Source organism: Zeugodacus cucurbitae, chromosome 2, assembly GCF_028554725.1.
Source record: "Zeugodacus cucurbitae isolate PBARC_wt_2022May chromosome 2, idZeuCucr1.2, whole genome shotgun sequence".
In the NCBI taxonomy this organism is placed as follows: Eukaryota; Metazoa; Arthropoda; class Insecta; order Diptera; family Tephritidae; genus Zeugodacus; species Zeugodacus cucurbitae.
In genome coordinates this window covers 27,298,264-27,320,821 of record NC_071667.1, presented here as the reverse complement: position 1 = coordinate 27,320,821, position 22,558 = coordinate 27,298,264, and the positions used below count along the sequence as shown (strand labels likewise).

General features: G+C 34.4%; 2 protein-coding genes across 12 annotated transcripts in view; both read right to left on the bottom strand.

The window, feature by feature from the left end:
* Positions 1-22,558, bottom strand: part of LOC105213669 (dystrophin, isoforms A/C/F/G/H) — a 397,492-nt gene that overhangs the window by 182,095 nt on the left and 192,839 nt on the right. The gene's annotated exons all lie outside the window — the stretch shown is intronic.
* Positions 1,354-22,558, bottom strand: part of LOC128922278 (dystrophin-like) — a 102,070-nt gene continuing 80,865 nt past the window's right edge. The window contains exon 3 of the mRNA XM_054232210.1: positions 1,354-10,701. Within this exon, the coding sequence (XP_054088185.1) occupies positions 10,669-10,701 (33 nt within the window). The 3' untranslated portion in view covers positions 1,354-10,668. The remainder of the gene's footprint in view (positions 10,702-22,558) is intronic.

Genomic DNA, 22,558 nt, shown 5'->3' with positions numbered 1-22,558 from the left:
ATAAGTTATGAAAGAGCTCTATCGGGAGCAAAGCCTTATAGCATGCACACATACATTACACCTATATATATATAAAGATAAGGATGTGTGTGGTAACGCGTGTGCGAAGCACATTTTATTGGCATTGTTACAATGATAGTCCAACAAAAAATAGACGATTGTGATAAAAAAACAAAGTGAACGAGCTCTTCGATGCCGCCGAGGAGTGAATTCAATAGAACAATGGAGTGTCAAGCAAATGTAACACTTATAAAGCTATTTTTGTGTCAAAATAACGAATATTTACTGCGACTGAACTGGCACTTCCTTACTGCCACGTGTGTGTTTGTATGTGTTTGTGCGGGTTGGAGAGTTAGATGCGACACTTTTGGCGATGGTCGTACACACACACACACACACAGGACAATCTGCCACTTCTTGTTAGTGTCATGTTAACACGAACGTGCCACCAAAACTGGCAGGCAGGCGCACTTTCCTTATAACAGCTGACTGGTGGTTGTTGTTGGCGTTCAAGCAGCGGCACGTTTCCACGTGTCACGTCGCATGATTACCGCTGCTCGCTACCGGCGCTGCTGCTGCTCAGCTGTCTTCCAGCAAGGATATTCACACGCGCGCACACACTCACACTTATACTATTTATATGCATATGTGTGCATCATTGTATGTGTTTGATAGACTACAAGCGTCTGCGTGTGTGTGCAAATTGCGTGACTATTTTCTTCGCACTTCATTCGTTTAACACCACCATCGCCACCTTCATCCAGTATAACAACAACAAAAGCAGCACCTACAACTACAACAAGCAAACATATATCATAGCTCGCTGCCGCCTAATGGTGTCATTTGTCATTCGTGTGAGTTTTTCTTGTCAGCTATTCTATCTAGCATTTTTATTTCGTTTGTCTTCTTCTACACATCTCCATCCCTCCCCAACGAGTGAAATTTTTACACTGCTTTGGTCTCCTTAAGTCGTGTGGGTGTGTGGTTGTGTGCCTTTTGTTATGATCACTGCGAATAATTCATGCGGTAATATGCTCAATTTAATGGGCTTGCGTGTAAGTTTTGACAATTCTTTGGTGGTTTCCGCTTGACGTGCGGTGAAATGTCCAAAGGATAACGCAAAGTTTCGCACATGAAAGTTATCGTTGAGTAAGATTTGTGTATCTGTGTGCGGGTGTGTTGGTGTTAAATTTACTGCTACTTGTGACTTATATGAGTCAAAGTTTTTCCAACATTAAATGCGGCAAAAAAGGTTTTTAAACTTATGTTCGGCTCGGATTTGCCAGAAATCGCGGTGAAACACTGGCGGGATTATGCAATACATGGTGGTAATATAAAAAATTTAAGTTTTTTGATAAAAGGCCATACATTTCCTCTAAACCTGTAGAATCTTTCGGATTTTAAAATAATTTTGTTAGGAGAAGATTATGGGCTTCTAGATACAAAATTACCAGTGAATTTAGATACTTAAAATGTAAAATTAGTAAACACATTTAAGACAGCGTTTGGCAATCTAGTTTAAGTGAGAATAGTGGCCAAGCTAACTACGCAAATAATTTTAAGGAATACTGACGTCTTAACCAGCCTCAGTCGAATGAAAATTTGGTTCCTATCCTAAGTCAATCAATCACAGTTTCGGTTTGTAATGCTAAAGAATGTTATTTTGAAAGTAAATCGGTTTCGCAGAATATCTTTTAATATACTAATTAATTATATCTCGTATAAGCAAGGAAGGAATGACTAAGTTCCGGAGCAATCGATCATTTTATACTCTTGCAATGTATTTTTGCAATTTTATTCAGACAACGCACAATTTGACTCACATATTCGGAATAAAGTCCACTAGAAAACAAAAATCATCATATATAGTATATAGGCTGAGGTAATTCTTGAACAGTTTTCACTCATTTTCACCCCCAAGGTACACTATATCCAAGACTATAAGCTCACTTAATTTTGCTAAGATATCTCATATATTAACCGAATAAAGCCGACCTTATTTTTGAAAAACCTATAATTAGGTATATAGGGGAAGAGATGACCCGATTTTAACCATTTTTGGCACAGATTATTATTAGAAGAATTCCCTCCGAATTTCTTTAAAATATCTGAAAGATATACCGATATTTTCGGTAAAAAAATTATCCATTGGCAGTGAGGTCTTCATGCTCGATATCTTGAGCCTTGAAAACTTATAGTCCGAGTGAACGACCACAACTCCAATGCAGTATCTATGTTAAATTTTATTCCGATATCTTCATTGGTGCTGCATTTATATATTGCTGTGTGTGAGTTTCAAGCCTCTTATATTTATTCAAGTTAATAAAAAAATCAGCTACAAACCGAGCAAAATGTGTAAAATAACACGTTTCCGCATAAAAATAGTATTCTCTTAAGTAGAATAGTAAATTAAATTTTCAACTTAAAGCCATATCACTTCAAATCAAATTGTACGAGTTCAACCATACCCACAAGACAGTGATTAATTTCGCATTTAAAAATCCGCTGCACGTCACGCAAACACACTTAACGTGAGACGACACACTGATAGGAAGCCACACACACACACACAGCTAAGCATTCATAGGGTTGCCATGTTTGTATGTCCGTTTGAACATGATGATAAAAGCGTATGCTCACCGAATGACTGTGCGAACTGCGAGCGAGTAGGGCAAAAGTTTTCCACGGGCGAAACGAAACGAAAGAAAGCCATCCTTATTTAACCATTCAAACTTAAACTAGAAAGATAGTGAGAATAATGAAGAAACGATGGCGCGTGGAGAGAGCGGTGAGCAGTGAGTAAGATGTTAGTGCGAATGAAAGGAAGCAAGCACATGCATATGTACTATGTCTATAACTAAGTGTGCATGCATTATGTAATAAATATTACCATTTTATTTTTGAAAAAATTACAAGCTTTCATTTAAGTTGAGTTCGAAAGTGTCAGTGTGCTTAAGTGACATGTGCCTGCGGCTAGATGTGTGCGCATTTAGACACGGGACGCTTACGGAGGTTCAACGGGTCTACAATTTAAAGATTTCAATGTAGATAATGGTATGTATGGTATACTCAGAGGTTATTAATGCGATTCAGCCCACCAAACCGTAATTTTTTCGAGATGCAATGGTGACTAATAGATTACGTGGACATCATCGTTACGTAGGACATAGCGCTCTTAAAGTTGAGGCTACTGACTCCGAATTTCGGTAGTAAATTTTAATTATTTCGACTCCATGATGAAATGACAAATCGTACTGAAGAGAAATGTCAAAGGAGCGGGGGAAAATATGGCGTCGTTTGCAGTCCCTATCGGTCTACTTTTGTAGCGTCCCTTTTGAAAAACCCTTCCTAAAGTTTACTATAATAATTGCTTAATAGAGGCCATTCGAAAATGTAATGAGATGATTCATTATATCGGTCAATGATTTGCTAATGTATAGAAAAATAAAGATATTCATATTTCCAAATATAGAAAATGACAATTATAAAGCGTATTTTAGTTAGAAAATGATTATCTAATAATACTATATATCAAGACAATCATGTTGTGGTCTTTCGAGAAAAAAGGCAAATTAGAAGATCATCTAATCGATATGGTAGAAGAAAGTTCCCAATTATCAGATTCAATTTTTTTTAAGGATTTATGAACTGTTCATCAAACAAGAAGTTCACAGGAAAGAAAAATGTAACTAACAAGTCAGGAAGAGCTAAGTTCGGGTGTCACCGAACATTTTATACTCTCGCAATTTATTTATTTATTTATATTTATATATTAATAACAAACAATTTGACCCACATATTCGGCATATATGTATATGGTATAAAGTCTATTAAATGTTGAAAACCATAATATTAGAGATATGGAAGTTAAGTGAAGTTATGACCCGATTTCACACATTTTAGGCACGGAGACATATTATTAGAAGAAACATATTCCCTCTTACCCATATTTTCGGTACAAAAATTTGTTAGAAGCAATGAGGTCTTCATATTCGATATATAGGGTCTTGAAAACTTATGGACCGATTTCGACGATTTTTGGAAGGACGATACTACTCTTAAAATGGATTATTTTTGCAAAGTTCTGCTCCGATATCTTCCATAATGCATACTTTATATATTGTAAAGTAAACGATTTGTGTTGACTTCAAAGTTCTGGTATATGGGAAGTAGGCGTGATTGTGAACCGATTTAGACTATTTTCACAACATATTATTAGCTAGGAAGATATCATGAACCGAATTTCATTGAAATTGGTCGAACCACGCCCATTTAAAATTTTGTATACCATTTTGAGTGCAGCTCTTCTGTACCATCTTTATAATGAAATTTAAGGTTTCTGGTAGTTTTCCTTACTGAGTTAAGGATTTTTTCGTAGTTTTAATCCGATTTCAATTTTTACTCAAGTTACAGCTTGCATGGACGAACGGACAGACGGGCGGACAGACAGACAACCGGATTTGAACTTTACTCTTCACCCTGATCACTTTGGTATATATAACCCTATATCTAACTCGTTTAGTTTTAGGACTTATAACCAACCGTTATGTGAACAAAACTATAATACTCTATTAACAACTTGTGTTGCGAGTGTATAAAAACACTATGAATATGATGGTTTTTGAACATAATATTTATTTTGGGCTATGTGTTTCTATATATAGTACATAACATATCTCTTCAATTAATTATTATTTTTCCTGAACTAAGACTGAGTTCGACTATCTATCTTGCTTGGCTATATATGCTAAGAATCGTTTCCATGAGCTTGTATATGGGTTTTAATGAATGTTGTTTGCTGGAAATAACGATATAGTTCAGAAATAAATCGAATAATCAGCAGTATTTTTTCCATCTCTGTTCATGATTGTCACTTTAATTTGTTATGCGTTTAATTATACGATTTGCATGTGGCATGCAACCAATTATCTAACATTAAATTAACGGTTATTTTACTACCTGGAATTATAGACACACTATCAATTATATATAACTATATAGGGTGAGTGCTCCTTTCATATGGTTGAAGATTATGGGTTCATTGGACTTGTGGGAGACGATATTGAGATACCCTTTATATAATATTTTATCCAACCCCTTGTATATAAAATGTACTACATTTCCGAAACTGTATTATTAATATGGACCTGCAACATTAATAACTGGAACACCATGGCCATGAAAGTAAACAATTTGGACTGGCACCTAGAATTTGTATCACTCGACAAGATTGCATTATAAATGGCTACATCAATCGATATAGTTTTATTATTATACTTAAGAAAGACGATTGCTGCATTCAATTACAATTAAAATGCCCACAAGGCATGAGACCCAAAAGTACCGAACAGGACACTGGTTTCCAGATTGCATCAATTCAGATTATGATGGACTGTTTAAATAAATATAGCTTTATCCACTTAAATGATAGTAAATTGAAAAACTTGCACAAACACCCTGTATGCATGCATTAATTCATACCTGTCGCACTTAAAACCAGGCTCAAAGTCGGCGCACTCGACCAGCTTGTGCAGTCAGCCCAAACGAGCAATTCGCATGATGAGCCAATTAAGGGACTCTCACTCATAATCACACCGAGCAAACAATCGACAAGTGTGGCGACGCAAAATCATTAGGCAGCGTTGTGATGAAGAAGTGCCACTTAATGGCCACTTTGCCGAAATTTGCTTTTGAACAGTCGGCGCAGACTCGAACTGAAGTAGGGAAAGTATTTACTTTGTCAATATACTCGTACTTATACCACTTATACCATCAACAACAACAACAAGAACTTGAAGTATTGCCACAAGTGGGCATAGAAATTAGCAAAGCAACAACAACAATGATGTAATGGATGCACAACTTCGTAAAGAGCGCATGGCAGCGCCTAGCAGAAGCCAGGCGGGCGGCTTATCAGTTTTTATGAGCAGCTTTGCAGAGTCAACATGTCGCGCTGGCTTCAACAGCGTCATTAACAACAATATTTGTAGCAAACACAAGTGGCACGGCAACCGCAAATAATGACAAGAAACAACAACAACAATAATAATTTAACTAAATTTGGCTCGACTTCTTGGCAAGTTGCCCAGAAATTATGCTCATCGTCTCAGCGCGTGTCTCTTCCACAATAAATGGCTGTCGCTGTCTTGGTTGTGTTGAAGCAAATTGCAGTGAGCCACTTAGCGGCGTGAGCTGTAACCAGAAGTCAACAACTTTAACTTCATCCGGCCACTACTAAACTTCACCGGCGATGTGAAGCTTGAGAGGAAGCCTTTTGTGGTACAAACTATCTGAGTGGCATGAATTAGTGAGTAATGGCTGGTATGGGAAACAGCGATGGGAATTGGTATGTACAATTAACAAAGACATTTGTTCAGACACAATTTTGAAAAGTTTGTTTATTTAAGTCATATTCAGGCCTTTTTGTTAGGGATATAAAGCTCTAAGCTCAGATGCAATTGCCGTAGGAACTGTTTATCCGATTATAGCCGAATCGAGAATAGCCCTTACAATTCGGGACCAGTTGGAAATCCCAAGTGAAACCAGGTCGCTTTCCGTCTGGTCTTTCCAACGGAGTGGATGTAGTCCTCTTCCGGGGCTTCCTCCAACGGGTCTGGTCTTTCCAACGGAGTGGAGGTAGTCCTCTTCCGGGGATCCTCCAGCGGGTACTGTATAGAAAACTTTCAGAGCTGGAGTGTTTTAGTCCATTCGGACAATATGACCTAGCCAGCGTAGCAGTTGTCTTTTTATTCGCTGGACTATGTCAATGTCGTCGTATAACTCGTACAGCTCATCGTTCCATCGTCTGCGGAATTCGCCGTTGCCAATGTTAAGAGGACCATAAATCTTACGCAGAACCTTTCTCTCGAAAACTTCTAGTGGCGTCTTAGAGGATATCGACATAGTAAACGCTTCTGCACCATAAAGCAGGACGGAAATGAGCAACTTGTAGAGTTTGATTTTGCTTCGTTGGGAGAGGATTTTACTTGCCTATCGCCTACTCAATCTTAAGTAGCACCTGGTGCCAAGAATGATTATGGGTTGGATTTCCAGGGTGAAATTGTTGGTGTTGTTGATGCTCTAATGAAGTATGCGTTAAAATTGAAGAGTCCTAATGAGATCTTTACTTTACTAATGGGAACTATTCCAAAACCTCCGAAAACAAGAAAAAAATCTCGTGGAAATTATATTCCGCCAAATTGACCTTTCGAAAAATTATTATTTTTTATTATACCACTCAGGGGCGGTCTATAATGTTAATACGTTAAGGCAGTAATATGCCTCTGAATTTGGTGAACTATAATGTCCTTAATAAATAAGATTATGAGAATTTTTTTTTAGGAATTACTCCGATATATAGTTCGATGAGGGGTTTAGCTTTTAGAAAAAAATAGTCAGAGAACTTGCTTACATGACACTACTGACAGCCAAGGAATGTTCCTCCAAAAAAGAGTTGGAACTATATTTAATATGTAGAGAGTTCTAAATATGCTTCGCGACTCGCGCATAATCGGAATAATGTATTATATATTGTCATTTGTGGAAGAATTATTGCTAGCGCGGCGAGGAATATAATTATATGAAAAGCAAACAAAAGAAATATTTAAAAATGCTTTGGAATAAGAAAAAAGAGTACCTTAAAAAAAGTACGCAAAATAAATTGAAAACAAAAAGAGAAGAATTCAATTACTAAGCAAACAAACATAAATTTAAATCACATGAGAACTAAAAAAAGAGCAAACTCTCTCTAATGCATGCCACACATAAACGCATTTGCAGACAATAAAATAAACACGGCAATAAAAGCATGAGAGCGAACGAACATGTGAAATCCACATAACGGTTATGCATTGCCTGGCAAGCCGCCTAAAAGTTGGCAACACACAAAACAACAACTCACAAGTAAAAGTAAAAAAAAAAACAAAGAGCAGTTATGTAGCTAAAACAAATAAACTTTTTCTGCGGCGTTTGCGTTTTTCTTCACTTCTGCTGCTTTCGCTTTCTCCCTGCTGCGTGTTTTCTTTGTTGGCGGTTGCAGCCGTCAACTTAGCTGTGGCAAAGATAAACAAAAGGCTGCATAGAGCCTGCTGTTGAAAAATTTTTGTGCGCTTGGGTTGAGTGTGGACTAAGTGGCTGCTTAGTATCAGCGCTGATTTCGCAACTTTTTTTCATATTTGATGAATATAATTGATTACACTTATTGTTTAATTTAAGAAGTGAAAGATATAAGCAAACACAGTAAACAGATTCTTGAAGTGGCTCTAGAAGAAATGTCTAACGAGGCAAAGTAATGCGCTCACAGTTTCTTTAGAAAAAGCAGAAATTATTGATTTAGCCGCAATGCTAAAGTAGAAAGAAGAAGAATATAATAGTAACACGGCAATTAGTTTATTTCTAGATTATTTATTATTTGTTGAAGTACTTAAGAAAGTTTACATTGAAGTGGAACTAATAGAGTTATCAACGCGAGGTAAGCATAAAATACTTACAATTTATATCTTGATCGAATATATGTACGTATATATGGAAAGTTCTCTCTCTAAAACAATTAACCCCCTGTCAAATAGATGTGAATCTAACTTTATGTAAATTCGCTCTGGTTCTCAGTTGACAAGTTGAGGTCATGTACCTTTATTGTCTTGGTGGTATGACTGATGGTGAACTCTTGGTGGACTCTACTTTTCATTACAATTATGTGTACAGAAAACTTGCTGTCCGTCACAGCTCACATTTCCTGAGAAAAGCTTGAGATGACACAACTCTTTACAATTGCCCGTCTAGATATGAGTTTCTGGGAAATAAATTTGTTGAAATACGAACATTTCTGAACTCATATACTATAGAGGATTACTAGATTTAATAAGTACAAAAATGTGGAGTCTTTCATCTCAACTAGGTAAGGAAGATATTTCGTCTCACCTGGTTAAAGAAGATTACCCAAGGAAGTAATGTTTCAAGACTTTTTATCAAGTTTTGTATTCTATACATTCTAAAGCTTTGAAAGTCGAATAGTAGTGGTTACATTCCTATGTAAACCCTTTCTAGGTTAGGTAAGGTTAGGTTGTAAGGCTGTTTCCCAAGGCGAAACACACGTAGACTTTAAAATGTAGTCCTTTGTGAAGCCTGGATCCCCCTAGATTAACAATTAGTAGTCGACAAAGTACCCTGAACCTACTACAAATATTTGACTAAGGAGAGGTCAGGTTTACTGACGACGAAAAGTTCGGTAGACCTACCGCGGTTTACCTTTGGCCAGAAGGATCTTACAATTCCCCTCGATTGCGCAGTGGCCCAGACTAATCTGATTGAAAAGTAACCAATCCTGAGCACATGGTCGGTGAAATCAGGGCTAGTTTCGCCGCTCTACTATCCGAGTAGTTCGTCACCTCCCTAAAGGTGAAGCAATATATCCGTCACTGCTCCTTTCTAAATCGTGTTATAATTTCATAATGAAGTATTATCTGTGTTCTTGATCTACATTTTAATTCGGGTGATGTCAAATTTCATAATCCAAACTAAGTATTTATTTGAGAGAAAATATCACCAATGATCTAAAGGCCCGTTCGGTCTACTATTGGCCAAGAGTCGAACTTATTATTCTTCAAGAGTTTACCTTTCCTTCTTTAAGGTTTTTCTTAAGTTTTTTGAATAAAAAAAATCGAATAGATAAAAATCGGTATTTTTTATTCGAAAGTAACAGTGTAATTAAACAAAAATCTTTTTTCAGAATTATTTAATATCAATTCCTGGTATCACAGCTCCCTTATTATTTCCATTTATCTAATTTTTCCCAACATTTCTAACTGCCATTCAAGCAGCATCTGTCAACTGTAACTGCCTCAACAAACGCTCAAACAAATTGAAAACTAATTTGAATTTAAATGTGTGTCTTTGTGCGCAAAGTAAAATGGAAATAGCAGCGAATGATTTTGAGTAGATTTGCTTGAATTATATTTGGCACACACAGTTATACATATTTACATAAGTGCCCACACACACAAGCAGCGAAATGTTTTCCGATGCTGCCCCACTTAGCATTCGTGTCCTCTTGTGGCAAACAGCAGTCAATTGTTTAAGCATTTTTCGTCACTTTGCTGGCGCGCAACGTGGCTTAGTGCCGCCACTCCATGGCGCTTCGTGGCACTTCCTTTTAACACAGTATTTAATAATAAATGCTCATCAATCATTCGCTACGCCTGCCAACGCACACACGCGAACACACTTATACGCTGACAGTGAGGCTGTCACGCAGAGACTCACACATAGAGAGACAGATATATACTTATATACTGTGTCTGTGAGCGCCATAAAAACTTAAGCTCGCATCCTGCGCATTTTGTGGCAAAATGAGCGATTTAAGATTGTCATTGTGTGCGTTTTGAATAAAAAATTAAATTTGATTTTGTCCTTCGAAGCTTGTACTTGTCTGTCGCTCTTCATTTTAGTTGCTCGTCCGCTATTTTCTTTGTTGTTTCTATTATCTGAATAGCAGTGTATTTATCAGTTGTATATCTCTAATTGAAATCTACACGCATGTGACAGAAATTGTGGTTCTTTGGAGAAAAGAGCAAAAGCTTTGAATATTTCGTGTGGTTGAGAGACAGAATTTAGTTTATGGAAATTTAGTTTTGTTGAATTTTTAAATTTTGGCTTACCACAATTGCTGTTTTAGTAATAAGTTAAAAGTAGTATTCGTCTTACCTGAAAAAAATGAAAAAGTATTTTCTATTATTATAAATTTGTTATATGTGTATCTGTAGAATATGTATATAGCCTAAAAATATTTAAAAATGCAAATAAATACACTTTATGAAATGTGAGGAATTTTTTAAAATTTACATGTAGGAATAATTAAGAAAAATAATTTTTGACCAGAGATGCCACCTTATTAAGATTGTATATAAAATGTTAAAAAATATACCATGCAAAAGGCTTAAGAAATATGAATTTTTGTCGTCGAAAATTTTAGTTAGTGTTGCCACTGATTTTTAACATTTATATTAAATTGAATTTATATATAATTAATATTATACTGTCATAGACATTTGATTAAACGCACTTATAATTTTTGAAAATTTTTCCTATTATAAGTAAGTTTGTGAAAAAATATCAACATTTTGCAATTTTTTTCTACAAAAAAATTTTCGCAAAAATTGTGGTAAGAGACCCAAGCCACAAGGTAACAAAAGCTGAGCTTGCGTGGTACGGGCCGAATTCGTAATGAAGCCACCAAAAATTGGTGGACATATGCACAAATACAAAATAAATTGTCATTGGTGGACATATGCACAAATACAAAATAAATTATGTCTTTCTGTGATCAAACGACACCTTGCGCGTGCATGAAATAGAAGAAAACATTCGAGCGTCGAAGAATGCCGAAGTTCCACACAGAGACGAGGTCGGCGTTTGCTCAAAAGTATATGCACAGTGGGAATACGTCATATTTTCAGACGAGAAGAAGTTAAATATTGACGGTCCTGATGGTTTGAGCTTCTCTTGTAAGGATACCGGCAAAAAAGCAATGTATGCAATTTAAAAAGGGTTCCGAGCTTAAAGGAACGAATGAAGTGAATGAAGTATGAGTGCTATTGCAAAAAAAATTAACAGAATATATATAGTATTGTTTAAAAATATTGTGTGAATATTTTTTTTTTCAATAGCACTCAAAACTTATTTAGAAATCATTTTAAAAATTGTTTTTAGTTAATTTAGAAAAAATTGTTTAAACGCATTTGACATTTGTAAAGAATGAGAGTGGAAATTTATTTTTCTGGTGAATATTCAATAGTTTAATAATTAATTACACTTCTTTGGATGTTTTGATTTTGAAAAATCTATAGGGCTTTGTCTCTACTAATTTTCTAAGAACAATGGGGTCAATTTCCTTTATTACAAACAAATAGTACTGTCGTAGATATTTTTTAAACAGTTGCCACCTAGTTGAACTTTTCCTATTACAATTAAATGAGAGCATCGCATCCTTCTTTTTTTTACTAATTTATAATAAAGACATGCAGTTCTTAATACTTACAAATGCATGTTTTAATGATTTTAATTATTTTTTTTTTAATTTTATAATTTTTGAAAAAACTCCATATGTGAGTTTATATAAATTTTCACATAAATACATACATATATGGATAAAAAACGTATATGAAATACCATTAATTGTGTAAGCTCATATTTTAAATCTAACTCAACCAGGACAAGCATACGCTATGTGCCGCACACACATACATACATACTACTCATACGAGGCGAAGTGTTTGAGAATGTGTGCTGCATGATAAGAACAATGATACCAACTAATTCACTTTGCCCCGACAGCTATGAACGTATTTGCAGAACGCTAACATGCGGCTGCTGCTATATACATATCCATATGTCTTCGTGTGTGTGTGTGTCAGAGCATTTTGTGCAGAACTGCCATAAATCTAAACAGCAAATTATACTTTGCTGCCAACGAGTTGAGCAAGTGGAGCGCTAAATCACGCTTTACACTATGTGCATGTGTATGTGTGTGTGTGTATGTATGGATATAATATGAGAAAATATATACATAAACGTGTCTTTATGTAAACTTAAAATTATCTGCTGTTATGCACATTAATATCCTCAAACATTCGCACACACACATACAAAAACTACGACACATTTACACATAATTTGAAATGTATGAATATATTGCGCAATCATTTACACAAACTCTTATATATATAAGTATGTATGTTAGCATGGCTGTGGCTGTCTGTTAATATGTTTACACCGCCGTTCCGTGTCATTGTGCGTGTCAGTGTAAATGTACGTCGGGGGATTAATCAAAAATGAGCAACCAGGCCAAAAGCTCACACGAAGTCCGGAAGCAGGAAATAGTAGAAAAAAAGCAAGAAATACTAAAAACAACGCAACAATATACACAGAAACACACATACAGACGAATACAAGCAAAGCAAAGCCGTTGCAAGTGGTGGAAGTGGAAATGTAAGAAAATCTACGAGCAAACCAAAGCACTCGTTAGATTGTCGCTGACAGATTTGAGCGTCACACCATGCCTCTCGCTTTTCCCTCCTCCTTCCACCACACTCACACCTACATACATACATACATACAAAAGCCTGTGCGCTTGTCATTCGCAATGTAATTGCAAAATGCTTTTGCTGCGACTGCTTTCTACGGCTTCCGCGGAATTTTAATGGCGACGCAGAAATTAATGTGTTTTTTCTTCGTTGGATTTCCATTTCTTTTGCGCTTCTTCAGCGCGTATGTGGGCGTGTGTGTGTTTGCGGTGTGTTTCTGTGTTTACATGTCATGTGTGAGTGGCTTTAGTGGCGCTTTAGCTGCGCTTTGGTTTGCTTATTAAAATTTAAATTACTGTCTGCGTAAATTAAAGTGAGAGGAAATTAAAGTGTGAATTATTGCATGAAAATTATGAAGAAAACAAATGCGCTCTACATATGCTCACAATTTTGAAGTTATGTGGAGAACAAAAATATATTTATATTGAAATTAAGTAATTTAGAAAAAAAAAATTAATTCATAAATAGCAAATAAACTATTAATAAAAATGTTCAATTAAATTCACTTTTGTAAACGCAATCAATGAAATTAATAATTATATTTATTTTGCAATATAAATGAAATAATTAAATAGTAATCAAAAATAAAATGTAATTACTTTGCGATTTCTTTTAATTATCTTGGATTACTTTAAATATCTTTGACACTTTTTTTAGTTCCTTCACCAAGTTATAAGCAACGATTTGTAATTAAGAAACTAATTCTAAATCAATTTAATTACTTTTTGATTACTTTTAAGAAAAATAATACGGAATTTGTATTATATTGAATTAAAATCCCAGTAATCAGAAATAATTTGGAATAGCTAAATTATCAAGAATATTGTAATCAATATGATTATTAAATAATAATAAGGATTATCTCGAATTACCAATAATAAAAAAAAAATAAGAAATAATATTTCAATACTTCTTGATTATCTTTGATTTATTTTATTTTTTAAACACTTTTATAGCTTCCTAAGGTGAGATATATTCAATAATACTCAATTTAATCCGATTTATGCCAAAAAAATAAATAGTCATTAAATCAGTAGTACAAGATAAACAAGATATATAAAATTAAACTTAATTACTTTTTGATTACTTAGTGATTACTTTGTAATTGCAATTATATTTAATTACTTTTACTTTTTCCTAAAATGAAGCAGAAAATGGAAGACAATGGAATTAGTAGTAATGATTATTTGCCATTAATGATGATTACATTTACTTGGGATATCTTTAATTACAATTATTTAGTATTACATTTTTTTAATAATAAACAAAATTATAGCTTAATTACTTTAAGATAAAAAAATAAACTTAATTACTTTTTGATTATTTTACATTTAAAATTATAATTATAAATAATTACATTTTCTTTTTTCTAATATGCATTAGAAAAAAATATTGATTTATATAACAGAATTTAAAGTTGTCACAGATATACCTGACTGTGAGAGTAGAAACACGAAAAAAACAAGTAAGGAAAGGCTAAGGGAGGGTGTAACCGAACATTTTATACTCTCGCAATTTATTTATTCAACTTTATTAATATTATAATTTTGACCCACATATTCGTCATATATATTGTATAAAGTCCATTGAAAGTTGGAAACCCTAATATTAGGTTAGAAGCACCGAGGTCCTCATGTTCGATATATGGGGCCTTGAAAACCTATGGTCCGATTTCGGCGACTTTTGGAATGGGGCTTGCCACACTATAAACGTAGTATTTGTGCAAAGGTCTGCATCGATATCTTCACTAGTGCTTATTTTATATATTGTAAAGTAAACGATTCAGACCGTCTTTAAAGTTCTAGTATATAGGAAGTAGGCGTGGTTGTGAAGCCATTTTGTGGGCGTGGCAGTGGTCCGATTACGCCCATTTTCGAACTTAACCTTCTTATGGTGCCAAGGAAAACGTGTTCCAAGGATGTGTTAGGATATCTCAATTTTTAATCAAGTTACAACTTGCACGGACGGACGGACAGACGGACGGACGGACAGACAGACATCCGGACTTGAACTTTTCTCGTCACCCTGATCATTTTGATATATATAACCGTATATCTAACTCGTTTAGTTTCAGGACTTACAACCAACCGTTATATGGACAAAACTATAATACTCTCGTAGCAACTTTGTTGCGAGAGTATAATAAAAAAGTAAGTCTCAAAAAATTATAATAATGACAACTTAATTTAATTTGGCAGCTCATCACCGGCGCGCACAGCAACTCAAGTGAGCTTACAGCGAGAGTAAAAAAGTGCGGTAAAAAGAACCAACAGCCGCACAATGAACTTAACTGACTAACTGTGTGGGGTGGCTTTGCCAAATTGAAATTGATGATACAACAACTCGAAGACCCTTGGAATTCGCAGCGCAAAGCAGTTCGTCAAGGTAAGCCAAAAAGTATGCTACAAAGAGCGATAAGCGAAAAATACGTAGCAAAGCGACTTAAAATACAATTACCGCTGAGAAAAATGTAGGTGGGATTATTAAAATAAGTAAGTAACATGGCATGACTAAAGAGGAAGAAGTGTATGTGAGAAGCAAATAAAATAGAATTACTCAACACAGAGTTAGATCAATCAGCGCTCACTGCATACTGAAAGGTGGTGTGTAATAAAAATATACGAATTTGAAGGCTGTTGGTTGGGGAAGGAAAAGGACAAAGTTGGGGAAATGTACGAAAATGATACGGAATTTTGAATGAATGAATTTTGAAAGCGTGAAAAGTGTAAGAAAAGTTTGAATAGGGCGTGTAGAGGCTAACGGTCAATCAAATGTGCAAATTTCGCAAATCGTGCGTAAAACTTAGCGCATTAAGGAAATAAAATGTAAGAAAATTGCTGAAAAGCATGTTAAGTGGAGATAGGGAAGTGTGTAACGATTGAAGTTTTCCTCGATTGCAGTTCCGTTCGATGCGCATTTTAAGAATTTGAAGCATAAATTTAGGAGTTGACATGTATTATTAGAACTTTAATCATTTGTAGCTTTTCGCAGGCAGGCGAAATCTTCAATTCATTTTTTAAAGCAAAATTTAAAGGAAAGTTCTTTGAAGCTCACTTTCAAATAATTCCACAAATACTGCAGATAACGGTTTTAATGCCGGTCCAAAAACATTAAATACGAGTTAATAGCAGGCTACAGAGTAAAGCATAGTATTTAAAAAGGACAACATGAAAATTAAAAGTGCGCTTTCAAAGCATTTTACAAACACAACAACAGTGAGTTTTTGTGAGCTGTGGAAAGGATACAAATTGTACCCGCAACAAATGTTATACATTAAACCTTTTTATGCTCGAAAACACAATAAACGGCTGAAGCAAGTAGAGAAACTTGTACTCAATGAGACCAGCGAGAAATCGTGTAAGATATAATATAAAGAAGAACGCGGCATTGCTTGAACTAGCGATTTCTAAGACCAAATATGTATAGACCCCTGTTAAAGTTCCGTTGATATTTCTTTAATATTCTTTGACCCAAGATATTGAGAGAACCTACAGAAAATCGATTTCACCTTCGATGGAATAAATCAATAATCATTGATGTTAATGTTCCAGTAATGAACGGCTAACGGCCCTTACTAATATTCGTTAAAGCCCAACCACGTTTGATTAAATTTTGCCAGAATACACCAAAATAATATCATATATAATCACTTTTACCAGCACGGCACGCCGCACTCCTCCCCTTGAAAGTCTGTATTTTATATATTTCTGTCTTGCTTGTTGTTTTTGTCGACCCAATACCAATTCCGTCTCGCAACATTATGCCCCATTAAAGGTTTTACGCCTCAAATCGCACATTAAACTTAATCAAGATATTAATAATTTAAGCGAATTGACGCAAACAACAAAAACAAGGCAGCCATAAACGGTGCTACATGGCGTATACGTGTTGCGAGTTGCGTGTTGCATGTAGTTAACGCAAATGTACTGCCACAGCGGAGCCGATTCAATACAACTGCAGACAAGCGTGACCGACAGGCAGACAGATAAATGGCCGAAAGGGTAGCTATCTCTTGGGGGAATTGCGTACGCGGAGGGAAAAGTGGTTTGGAATGTGTGTGTGTGTTTAGTTTGTTAGCCGAAGCTGTTGAAGCTGTGTTGCTGGTAGAGAAAGACTTCATGCCACACGATATACAAAAACAACTATTTATGTGCCTATGTATGTATGTAAATGTGTGTCTGCTGCTAAGATAACAACTTCCTCAGCTGCCTGCTGTGGCAGTGTTTTGTTTAACTGTTGTGTCTTAAGTGAATCTGGTTGTTGGTATGCTAGCGTTGCCGCATAGTTGCAAGTCCGTCTTGCGGTCAAATTTGTTTGTTTTTGTTGCTGCTGCCAGTGTTTACTGCCAGCAACTATCAAATATCTAACACAAATTGCTTGTGAAACCAGTGAGCCTTTGAGAAATACAAACACACAACACACATACATTTAAACAGTATCATTTCAATCTGGTGGATAAATGTTATAATAAATATTCATGCCTTTGTTGTTGAGAAATTATAATCTTGTAAAATCAGTCCGTCTTCGTCACACGTTCGACATCTGGAAAGCGATGTTGGCAAATAAAAGCACTTAATACACCCAGCGAAATATTTATAAAGCCACCCTCTATTTTCATGATTTCGTTGGAAAAATTGGTGTAAGCGTTCACAAATCCTGTATTTTAAATAAGCCTCATTACATTTGAATTATTTCATAAACATTTAATTTTTTAATCGGTGTATGCGGAGAATATTTAACAAGACCCGTAACCTCTGAACGAAATAAATATAAAGCCAAAGGGCGTTAATATGCTTCCATTATTTATTTAGGTGTGACAGGTATGACTTCATGTGAGTTATTAATTATTATTGCATAATAATTTCATTAACTAATTAATCTCATATAAATTTCAACTTTTTTCTAAATTGTGAAGAATGCCCCACGGAAAAGCTTTGACAGAAGAAGAGAAAGATAAAATTATGGAATACCACGAAGAAGGTTTGTCAAACCTGGAAATTTCAAGACGATTAAATAGGTCTAAGGATATTGCAAGAAATTTTTTACAATTAGGGACCAATTATGGAAAAATAAGAGGACTGGTAGGCCTCCAAAAGTAAACGAAAGGCAAAAACGTAGCATAAAACGTATTTTTATGCAAGAAAATGTGTGTGTGAGACAAATAAAACAACAAATAAACTTGGAAATAGGTGTACGACGGGTGCAACAAATACTTAGATCCAAATTGGATAGTATTTATGACAAAACAATGCGCCAAACCATCATTGACCAACAAACACAAATTAGCCAGGCTTCGATTCGCCGAAAAATATCGTTTTTGGGATGACGAATGGAAAACCGTTGTTTTTACTGACAAAAAAAGTTCAATTTAGATGGCACAGATGGTCTCCAAAAATATTGAAGGCCCAAAGCGTCAGTAAAGCAGAATGGTTTGGGCTGGGAGAGGGAGGACTCCAGTTTGCTTTGTAACAACAAAAATGGACTTGGAATACTACATTAAGCTTCTTGATGAAGTGCTAATTGATTTCGGAGAGGAATTTATTGGACAGAATTTCGTTTTCCAGCAAGACAATGCTGCAATCCATCGTTAAAAGAAAACAATTGATTTCTTGCTGTCACGAAATATAAATTTTCTCGATTGGTCTGGAAATAGAACTGCCCTAAACTCTATAGAAAACCTTTGGACCATGTTATCAGCCAAAGTTTACGAACAGGGACGGCAATTTGATAATATTAAATGCCTAAGAAATGCCGTTTTCGAAAAATGAGCAACAATTGATTAAACCGTTATTCATTCTTTAATAAATTCTATGCCAAGACAGGTTATTGCTAACAATGGAGGTCATACATCGTATTAAACATTTTATTTTTCTTTTAAGTATTAAAAACATAAAGAATAACCAGAGTGGCTTTATACTTATTTCGTTCTGTAATTTAAATTTTGTTCAGAAAATTTATATAATTTAATTTATTTTCCAAAAACTTTCTATAACTATCATTGAATTAAATATTTATGAGAAACAAAATATAAGTAACAGCCAAATTATATTTTTTTCATTCATTATTGAGCAAAACGAAGGTGGCTTTATAATTATTTCGCTGGGTGTATTTGATGTTGATATTAATGAGGACTTTTTGTACACTACACTCTGCAACATTTTCAGTGAACTAAGGTTATATATAATTAACTTTGCATTATACAAGAAATAATTTTTTAGAACCATCTAAAGTCAAAAAATGGTTACGTACACGGATTTATATTTGCTCAGCTCAAATTTATTGGGAAAATATTTTCTGTCGTTACAACAAAAATAATCAATTACGCTTGGCAATATTGGAAAATTTAATAGAGATTATGCAAATTAAAAAACGAGGTTATGAAATAAATTTAAAATGTTAAAGCAGAAATTGACATAGCAATACTATATCAAGTGAATTTATTACAAATATTCGGCGCATTCTAGAGAATAAGGCTGAGTTCGGTGATCCAAAACCTAATTTGGTGAAAGTAATGAGTGAATGAAGTTGTTGTGAATAACAGTGAATATTCTACTCTCACTCGCTATTACTTGCCGTTACTTAGCGTTAGTTAAATAATTTATTTCGTATTTATTGTGTTTATTCACTTACAGAAACCAATTTCAATCTCAATTTCGACGTTCACCTTCAATTGACAGTTTGTCGTTTTAATTAAATTTTCCAGAGAAGCAAATTGAATAAAATATCAAATAATTTCACTTTGAAATTTTATTTAATAAAAATAATGCCAACATTGACTGCCAGCCACGGTTTGCTGGTCAAAAGTTGTGATTGTCATGTAAAGTTATTAATTTTTTAGCTGGCATTTTCGGTTAGTGAGTCCAAATTCACTCAGGCGATCTTATGATGTGGTTAAAGCTTATTTTTTTTACTGAGAGTGTATAATTTATGAACCATATTATTTCTTGTTGTTTTCTCAACAGCTAATGACAATTGTCATTTATCTTTCATTTTGTATTGAGACAGAGAGAGGGAGTGGGTGAAACTTGAGCTTAGAAATATTTAAGTCTGGGAAAGAATAGCGTTTAAATTGAAGCGTATCATAATATACAGTATACGACATAATTATGTGTACCCTATTCGAATATAAACACCAATATGATTATATCTTTTAAGTAGTGAAATTCATCACTTTTATTGGGTTTCTATTTTGCTTATGGGTATATTGCATTAAAAAAATTAAATTTATATATTGTACATTTAACAACGACAAAAGTATGGATACCCCTTATATTATAAGGTTAGCTTATAAATAGATATTCAATATTTACTGTTGGCATCTTTAGCGTTAATTACAGCCAAAAGACTTTGAGACATGCTGTCTACCAAGTTCAGAAAAAGTGATTCTGGTATGTTTTCCCAGGAGCCTTTCAATATATTGAAACTGTCTCATTTATTGAGATGACAAGAATATCGCCCCTGCTTATCATTTTAATATTGCTATAAATACTTAATAAGATTTAAGCCAGATGTTTGGGCCGGCCATAGTAGGAGTTCTGTCGATTTTTGATCGAAACATTCTTCCTAACCCAACTTGTATGTTTGGGCTCATTATCCTGCTGGTATATAAAGTATCTTCCAAGTCCATTTTTGTGCTGAAGCCTCTAAATTAGTACTCAGCATCCCTCCGTAGGACTCTCTCGTAATTTGCCTTCGATTAAAACCAGATTTGATAGACCATTGCAGCTACAGTAACCCCAAACTAAACTATTTGATAGACCATTGCAGCTACAGTAACCCCAAACTAAACTATTTGCCTATTTAAATGGCAAATATTTCCACGGTATACATACTTTTGTTGTATGTAAATCTTCAAAAAGTCTTCATTCTGCAAGCGAAACAAAAGCTAATGGTAAGTATCATGCCATTGTAATTGCTAATTTATAGTATCTACCAATAGCATGTGGAATTTTTTTTTTTGTTGAACTCTTGAAAGAAATATTCAAATAATATAAAAAAATGTGGAGGGGTATCCATAATTTTGTCGGATACTGTATACGCTCCTTCAGTTTATATACTCTTGCAACAAAGTTGATAAAGAGAGTATAATAGTTTTGCTCACATAATGGTTGTTTGTATCACCCAGAAATAAAAGTGTTAGATAAAGTGTTGATATATATACAAATATTCGTGATCAGGATGACGACTATTACAGAAGAAATGGCAGAAAATAGTTGCACTCAGATGGAAAATCAAAAACCATATCTCAGGAACTACTCGACCGATTTCAATGAAATTCGGTATATAATATTTTCTTGACACCCTAATAACACATATAAACCACGACTACTTTCCATTCAACTCAATTTTGAAATTCGTCTCATTCCTTCAATTTATAATATATAATTAAGGAACCAATGAAGATACCGGAAAAAAACTTTTCACAAATACTGTATATGATCTGTGGCACTACTTGTGAAATAAATTGCCGAAATCGCACTATAACTTTTCAAGGCCCTGGATATTGAACATGAAGAAATCAGTGGCTATTTTTTTCACCGAAAATATTCATAAATCCCTCAGGTATTTTAATGTAATTTAGAGGACTTTTTTTTCGAAAAGTATGTCTTTGTTCCCAAAATTATTAAAATCGGGTCATAACTTCCCCTAGCTCCCATATACCTAATTATAGGTTTTTCAAAAATACGATGGGCTTAATAGCTTCGGTTACTATTTGAAAAATCTGAGCCAAATATAATGTATGTTGATGGTGAAATTGGTTCAGGAATTACCTAAGCCCTCATAAACATTGTATGACGATTTTCGTTTTTCTATTGGACTATATGTCGAACATATGGATAAAATTGTGTATTATCTTAATGAAAATATAGCATAAATTGCGAGAGTATAAAATGTTCGGTTGCACCCGAACTTAGCTTTTCCTTACTTGTTTTATTTTTTTTATTTTCATAAAACTTAATTCTATAAAGGAGTCGATAGGGGTCCTGATACTTAAAGTTTAAGCCAAATTTGTAACAGAAATATTGTTTCAGAAATATTGTTAATTAAAATTTAAGGGTTTGACAAATTAAATGATTTCCGCATTATTTCGAAAAAGCTCAACATGTTGGAAATTATCTAGTTTTTAAAGCACTAAAAAAGAAAAAACAAAAATGATTTAAAAATTCTCGAATAATTTTTATTACGTTGTAAATATAAACGATAACACAATTTGAAAATATATTTTAAAAACTGCTTACTAGTTTCCTTAATAGAATTTTCAAATGAAAATTTGTTTTAAATAGCAAACAAGAAACTTGTGTAGTATACCAAACAAAGAGTTGCTCTCTAAATAGCCAGCCTATTTATTTACTCAATAAAGGTAATATAATAACAAAAATTAAACATTGTTAATGGAAATAATAGGTGGTCGCAATGTAAATATGTACCGTTGCAAAAGCCATGTAAATTAACTTTTGTGACCATGTGAAACAAACACC